At 33.0% G+C, this 8448-nt stretch overlaps 1 protein-coding gene across 2 annotated transcripts; it reads right to left on the bottom strand.

The window, feature by feature from the left end:
• Positions 1-3375: 3375 nt before the first annotated feature.
• LOC136232732 (E3 ubiquitin-protein ligase SIRP1-like) lies at positions 3376-5955 on the bottom strand. Of its 2 annotated transcripts, none has more exons than XM_066022106.1 (2): positions 5816-5955; positions 3376-4966 (listed from the first exon to the last, which is right to left on the bottom strand). In XM_066022106.1, the coding sequence occupies exon 2, from the start codon at positions 4958-4960 to the stop codon at positions 3770-3772; it is 1191 nt and encodes a 396-aa protein (XP_065878178.1). In that variant the 5' UTR covers positions 4961-4966; positions 5816-5955; the 3' UTR covers positions 3376-3769. The 2 variants fall into 2 exon arrangements, with proteins under 2 accessions (XP_065878178.1, XP_065878179.1); XM_066022107.1 differs by lacking the exon at positions 5816-5955 and adding an exon at positions 5463-5750.
• Between the last annotated feature and the right edge of the window lie 2493 nt (positions 5956-8448).

Here is an 8448-nt window from a genome sequence, read left to right as displayed (position 1 = left end):
TTACAATTGATAAGAACTTGTTCCCTTTCAAACAAAGAACACTTTAGATGATTACACACAATTAATCTAGCATTTACACAAAGAATGGAAGTTTGGTGTAAGATCTTTTTCTTGTTTTTGAGTGCTTTTGATTTGTATCTTTCTCGCTTGTAATTTTCTATAAATCGGCAATTTTCCAAATGAAACCTTTGTCCCTTTTATAGTTGAAATGTAGGAAACAAATCATTTGAAACTTGATTTCTCCGTTGAGTCCAAACCGACTCTTTTAGGGGACAAATCTCTGGCCAACTTCAGATGTGCAGGCCAATCCTGAATCCTGAAGTCTTCAGACGTCAGACTTGTCTTCTTCCTGCAGACTTTGTCTTTTTGCGGCAGTTCGTCTTTTAGCCACGGACAGTTGACCCATTCATCTTGGAATTTGTCTTTTACGTAATTCCGAGATTTCTATTATTGGCGCAGAGGGTTGGCAGTCTTTGTCTTCTAGCCAACAGACTTTTCATGCTGTCCTGAAGCAAACATTTCTTCTTTTATGCTGAGTTCCGTTTTACTCAGCTTCTCAGATCATCTTCATTTTTAGCCTGTTGTTCTGACGATGACTTATCTTTTATGATGTTGAGTTGCTCTTTACTCAGCTTACGCTGTGTCTTTGTCATGTCTTAATTTTATTTCCTTTTGCATTTATACTTATACTCAACATTGAACAAACGGATTAGTACAATTAAATTAAAGCACTTAAATTTAATTGTCTCTTAATCATGGATGATTTTGTCAAATCAAAATCTTGTGGCAAGGTGTTTCAACATAAACAACCTGTCAAATACATATAACTGTTTTATTTTATCGATACTTGTTTGAAAGATCCGATATAATAGTTGAATAACTGTTAAATCAGTCAATTCAATTTTTTTTGTTACGTACAGGTAAAATCGAACTATCTTGACAATATTATTATAGACTTTGCCTAATTTAGTCTCCTCTGCCAGATAGATCATCATGTCATTCTTATAATATGATAATTTAAATTGCATAATCAATAGCTAAGAGAATTGAAAAATATTGTATTAAAACCTCATCATCAAGACTAGAAAACACAAAAAAAAATCATATTAAGCATTTGGTCAAAAGATTTTTATAATTAGTCATATATTAATTAGGGTAATTAATTTATTAGTTCCTATATTTTGACAAAAAACACTGTTTAGTCCCTGTATTTTTAAAAACACATGGTAAGGTCCCTAATCTTTTTTTCAGTGAACTGTTTAATCATTCTGTCTGTTTGTTAGATTTTTTACCATTTATGAATTTGGAAATGACTAAATTACCCTTTACTATTTACCTTCAAATTTCAGAAGAGGAAATCCAATTTAGAAGAAGAAGCTTTTTGTATGGAAAACAAGAAAAAGAACAGATCCAATGCTTACGAATTTAAACAATTAAGAAGAAAATTAAGAAGAAGAACACCCAAAGTTGATTTCAGATGAAGTAGAGTTTAAAGGAAGTGAAAATAACAGAAAAGAAGAACGCAAATCCAAATTGACTGATAGAATCTTCATGAGAGTCTAACGGCAGAGACTAAACAGTTCATCGAGAAAAACGTTAGGGACTAAACAGTTCATCGAGAAAAAGATTAGGGACTTTACCATGTGTTTTTAAAAATATATGGACTAAAAAGTGTGTTTTGTTAAAATAAAGGGACTAATAAATTAATTACCCTATTAATTAAGCATTTGGTCAAAAGAGTTATATAATTATCTTTACAGCCGGGTATGAAATCAAATTATCGTATCGGAATCAGATTGTAATTGTAAATGTAAATGTACGAGTATCTAGGCTTGTCAATGAGGCAGGGGCGAGTTGGTTAAAAACATTTACAGTTACAGATATCTAGACTTGTCAATGGGGCGAGTTGAAGATACGGCGAGGAGCTCATCCCTATTTGTGATAGAAATTCTCCATCACCGCCCCCATTAAGAAAAGGGATATTTTTATTCATCTCCGCTTTAATGGTAAACACACCCATCCCATTTTATTATTTTTCTAAATTAATACTTAATATTGAATTTACTGATTAATAAAATAGTTAGACAACCATTATACTAGAAACTCACAATAAAAATGAAAAATATATATTCAAACATTTTCTATTATTTTATATAAAATTAAAAAAAATTACCTATATTTTCATGTTTTTGAATTCAAGTCTATAATTTGACATTTTGGCAATTTGATGTTGGTATTTTTTGGAATAAAAATAACCCGGTGGTTTAGCAATTTTTGGTTGACTTTCTAAAATTTGACTGATAATAATCTTAAAATGATTTAAAAAAAATTTGTTTAGTATCATATTTATTATAAATCAAAAGATTAAAGTTGTTTAAAATATAGACCTAATACACAAATAACCCCTTGCAAACTTGTCCAATTGTAAAACATAACCCCTAATTGCTGGTATGGACTGCAATTGAAGAAACGAGTGAAATACAAAAGCTGCAACGCTCGTGGAGTGTGATAATCAGATCTTTGGCGTGATACGAATCCGGAAAAATGTTTTTACGGTTGCTTTAAGTATGGGGTAAAAAAATTCTCAATTTGGGGTTATGTTTTATAATTAGACAAATTTAAAGGGCAAGTTGTTATAATTGAAAGTTAGAAGGAACAGATGCAACATTTGAACAAGTTCGAAGGGTTATTTGTATATTTGGCTTAAAATATAATTAAATTCTTGATTTTTTTTGAGGCCATTATCGGCAGATTTTACAAAATCGACCCAAAATTAGTAACAATACTAATCACGTGATTATTTTTATTCCAAAAAATACTACAAATACCAAATCGTCAAAACGTCAAACCAGAACTCATCCCTTAAAATAATTAGCAAAGGCTAAACAATATATTATATAATATTAATATTATATATTAATAGATAATACCCATTAATATTCTCATGATTAACCGTACCTTCAACGGGTGGAGATCACTATGGAATAAGCATAACTATTACTATCCCCGATGGTCCATCTCCGAGAATGAGGATTATTTTCTTATCCATCCCCAGCCCTATGAAAACGGGTATTAGAGATTTTTCCGAACCTAATGAGACGAGACCCAATGGGGTAGATATTATCCGCCCCATTGGGTGGAGATCACTATGGAATAAGCATAACTGGGAGATCACTATGGAATAAGCATAACTATTACTATCCCCGATTATCCATCTCCGAGAATGGGGATCATTTTTTTCTCCATCCCCGACCATATAAAAATGGGTATTGAGAATTCCTCAAACCTAATAAGACAAGACCCGATGGATAAAAGTATTACCCGCTCCATTGACAAACCTACAAGTATCAAAATAGATTACCGTACCATAACGGATTACTGTATCGAACTCCATTCAACTATTCATTTCATAATTTAGCTAACAAAAAATAATAATAATAAAACACAATAATATGTTTCTCAAATATTCAACTGTGAGCAAGTAAATATCCAATTCAACTATTTACAGAAACAAGGCAACACTTGCAACTTTCAACCAACATGAACAACATTGAAATTTCAATAACCATCAACTCGAGTCTCATCTCCGTTTCCGGAGCATTTCCCGTCGAGCTCCCACTGGATTGGGATCTGGAGGAAGGATGATGGGAATAAACTATTGAATGGCCATGTCGAGCTCCCACTGGATTGGGATCCGGAGGAAGGATGATGGGAATAAACTATTGAATGGCCATGAACAACATTGAAATTTCAATAAGCATCAACTCAATCAAGTCTCATCTGTATGAGAACCATTTCCCGAAGCATTCCCTGTCGAGCTCCCACCGGATTGTGATCCGGAGGATGACGGGAATAAACTATTGAATGGCCATGGAAATGCAAACCTTCTACCGTTTCCGTTTCCGTTGCCATTTCCATTTCTTACTTCCGCTTCTCCTGCTTCATTTCCCCTTCCACTTCTGCGGTTGCTGCTGCTACTACTACTACTGCTAGTAGTAGTAGTAGTAGTACTATTATGATTATTAGTAGTATGATCATGATCACTTTCTGTTCTGGTAGTATTCCGAGACCTCTCGGAGGTCTCGGATTTCGATTCTTCAGCAGGCAATTGAAACCGACAAACGGGGCAAGAACTATGAAGTTCTAACCATGGCAATAGACAACCAGTATGAAACTTATGCTTACATGGCATTTCCTTTGACTCGGTGCCTATCTCGAAATCATCCAAACAAACCGAACACTGCATAATGTCTTTAATTGTCACGGTAGGCAATGCCTCGATGGCCTCCTTTTGTGCGGGTGGAGTTCCGTATCTGTTCGGATCATTCTCTGCTAAATGCTGCAATAACAAATCAAGACCAGGTCCTATGAAATAATCACCTAATGAACCAATTGGAGTGTGATTCTGGTTTTGACTGTTTCTTGAATCATATGAACCTTGAACGATAATTGTTCGATTCAAAGGATTGATAAGAATCACGCGTTCTCGGTCTCGATCTCTTTCCCTATCTCTAACTCTAATATCTCCTCTCCTATCTCCTCCTCCTTCAGAGTTGTTGTCTGATTCAGATGCCATTCCAGCTCGAATTCCTTGAAGCAATTGTAATACAGTAGCCGAGCTTCTTCTTCTCCTCCTCATGAATGACTCAAATTCGCGGTCCAATTCACTTTCTCTCTCGCTGTCATCATTCTCATCATCATCTTCTTCGAACTCCATTCTTCTGAATCTTCTACGTCTCCGTGGATTTCCCATCATGCCAAGCAATATCGGCGCCCAAAGGGAGAGAGCACGATCCGAACTAATATCAAGATCAGGGTCCTGATTTTCACTTGTGTCACTACTCATTTCTTCTACAAATCCACTCTGACAAGTCGGACATTTCATCTCGATTTCCATTATCGGATGCACAATTTGCGAGCACATATGGCACCAATACCGTGCAGCCATTGCTTCCTCCATTCCACCCTATAACAAGTAACAAAAGAACATCAATCAACAAAATTTGTTTGAACAGAATCAACTCCAAGGAAAGAAAAATAGCATTCAATTCTCAAAACTTCATACAACAAGAACTGATATCAAACTTTGGAAACTCATCTGAGATCTAACCAGATAAAAACCCTAAAATCACACCAAATTCCACAAAAGAGGGAACAGCAAACCACCAGAAAACACATCCACCTGCAACAACGGATGCAATTCCCAGGCTGGAACCACCCCTCCCAGAGTGGATTACGGTGGCCGGAGTTCAAGGGACCCGATCATCCCCCTCCCTCCACCACCGACCCGCAAGGAAGTAGAAAGCAAGCCACATATTAACTTCAAAAAAAGTCAAAACTAGACAAAATCGAAACCTCTCATCTTGAAAAATTAATCAGAAAACCGGAATAAATTAAAATACATCACCAGATCCCCCAAAAACTATATTTCAAATGAAAAGAACTTGAGGAGCTGTTCTTACCAAAGCAAAAAAACAAGAATCGCTCCCCCAAAGCAAAATTGTGAAGAAAACCTAGAAATAAATGAATTTAAGGAAAGGAAAAATAGAAGAAAAGAAAGATCTGGAAGAATCGGGAGATGCAAATAGATTCTAGTATTTGACCGGAACTTCGTCCTCATCCTCTTCTCTTCCTCTTTCCTTACTCAGTCAACGATAATTATCAATTAATTAGTAAGAAATAACGAAAACCCCCAAATTAAGAACAAGACGTGATGAAGACGACGACGATGACGATGAAGCTGGAATACGAATTAAACACGGAAACAAAATTAAAATTGAGAAATCACAGAAACAGAAGAGCATAGAAATATTACCGGAAAGTGGAATTGAATGGTGGATTTCGGTGAAGAAGAAGAAGAAGCGTAGATTTTGTGTTGAAGAAACGAAGAAATGAAGAAGAAAAACAACCACAGCCACAGCACACCAAACTCTATATTCTCTCATCCGACCATATACAATGTATACATACATGCTATACGTATATCATACATACATTCAAACAACTAGGTAGAAAAACATCATTAGTCCCTAAAACTTTCATTTTTTGGTTTATTAGGTCCTTAATCTTTTATTTTAACACATTTAGCCCCGATCATCTATTATTGAATTAATTTCAAAAGACATGAAAAAATATCATTAGTCCCTAAACTTTTTGTTTTGATTTATTAGGTCCTTAATCTTTTATTTCAACACATTTAGCCCCGATCATCTATTATTGAGTTAATTTCAAAAGACATAAAAAAATATCATTAGTCCCTAAACTTTTTTTTTATTTATTAGATCCTTAATCTTTTATTTGAACACATTTAGCCCCGATCATCTATTATTGAGTTAATTTCAAAAGACATGAAAAAACATCATTAGTCCCTAAACTTTCATTTTTTGGTTTATTAGGTCCTTAATCCTTTATTTAATCACATTTAGCCCTAATCATCTATTATATTGAGTTAATTTCAAAAGACATCTATGTGGTTACATTGTTTTGCTAATGGAGGATTGTGATATTTTCTTTTATCAAAACGAAGACGGTGCTTGTCAACATTTGTAAATCGATGAAGTTTGGGATGATATTTTGCTAAATTTGTCCGTTAATAGTTTCAAAATGAATTTTTTTTAAGAATTTAACGATATTTTAAGCACTTTTAATTTTGAAAAGTAAAAAAATTGGGTTCATAATAAATGTTAAAGAACTTTAATTCTTGAAAATTTTCACTTTGAGGTCGTTAATTGTCATATTTTGCAATGTCATTCCAAAAGTCATCGATTAGTAAATATCAACAAGTATAATCCTCGTTTTGATAAAAAAAAAAATACTACAGTACTCCATCTGCAAAACAATGTAACTATATATTTTTTTTTAATTAACCCTTTTTTTTGTATTAAGCTCTTGCTTGCGAAATTAGTTAATCGCATACATTTAATTGAGTTAAAAAGGCGTTATTCATTTTATCTGTGTTTGAAATTATATTATTTATAATTTGAATTAAGATTTGTATAGTTTGCTTATAGCCCCATTACACATAAAAAATATGCTTCTAAGTTGCAAAAATTTACAAATTTCAAATCCAATTGAAATGAATAACACTATGTTAACCAAGTTTTACGTTTAAAGCTGGTTTTTTTGGACATCGGGGTTTAATATGATAAAAAAAACAAAAGATAAACGACTTAATGTACTATATAAAAAAGGCTTAAAGCATTATTTGGCCTCTGACCTATCCAAAATTTTATCATTTGGTCCCTGACCTATTATTTGGTCACATTTGGCCCATGACCTATCCCAATTAGTGAAATTTCACCCAATTTGTATTCAAACTTAACCGAATCGTTATCTCATTGATAAGTAACGATTTTTTGACACTTGAACTTGAAACGCGATATTTCTTAAAGTTTTTTTACCACATTATATGTGGAAATAATTAATTAGATTAAAAAAATAAAAAATAAAAAACAAATCCCGAACTAAAATCTATTAAGTTCATGTGTCAAAATATCGTTACTTATCAATAAGATAACGATTCGGTTAAGTTTGAATACAAATTGGGTGAAATTTTACCAATTGGGATAGTTCAGGGGCCAAATGTGACCAAATAATAGGTCAGAGGCCAAATGACAAAATTTTGGATAGGTCAGGGGCCAAATAATGCTTTAAGCCTATAAAAAATCAAGAGTTTGATAACAAAAAAAATGAAAGATCAAGGACTTATGATGATATTTGCCAAACAACTAACATAAAACCGCGTCTCCTTCTTCCATTCCTTGCTTTTGTCAATTAAGTTTTATTTTTATTTTTGCTTAATACATCATTTACCTCCTGAACTTTCTAAAAAATTTGATTGACCCCTGAACTTTCAAAATATCCTAATAGCCTCCTAAACTTATATTAAATATTCAGTTAGCCACTAAACTTGCGTAAAATATAATCAATTGATAACTCGATTGCAAAAATATAAGTTAAATACAGAAGATGTATTCCGCGTGTCTTAGAATTTATTATATAATTAAAAAATAGAGTAAAAATGAAGTTATTACTTGCTCAACTATAAACCTTGTACTCTCTAATATTACAACCGCAATACTCTGATCTTGATTGTTTTACTTTTTTTTAAGACGTGTGCAATACATTTTTCGCATTTAACTTATTTTTTTTTGCAATCGAGTGATCAATTGATTACATTTTACGCAAGTTCAGGGGGCTAACTAAATATTTTATGCAAATTCAGAAAGCTATCAGGAAACTTTGAAAATTCAAGGGGCCAATCAAATTTTTTGGACAAGTTCAGAGGGCAAATGATGTATTAAGTTTTTTTTTTTTTTAAATCAACTTGGTTTTTGTTATTTATCGTAAAATGTATGATTAAATCCCCAATTTCTTTTTTCAAAAAAGAAACCCCTAATTTCATTTATTTATTTGTATTTTTATTTTGTAAGTATTAAGTGTGCGTAT

The sequence above is a fragment of the Euphorbia lathyris genome, chromosome 6 (assembly GCF_963576675.1).
Source record: "Euphorbia lathyris chromosome 6, ddEupLath1.1, whole genome shotgun sequence".
NCBI lineage: Eukaryota > Viridiplantae > Streptophyta > Magnoliopsida > Malpighiales > Euphorbiaceae > Euphorbia > Euphorbia lathyris.
Note: the sequence above shows the minus strand (reverse complement) of the source record. Positions and strands in the feature narration are given on the sequence as shown.

Excerpts from the sequence above, each read along its gene's own strand:
- LOC136232732 (XM_066022106.1), bottom strand. The coding sequence starts at position 4,960 with ATGGAGGAAGCAATGGCTGCACGGTATTGGTGCCATATGTGCTCGCAA.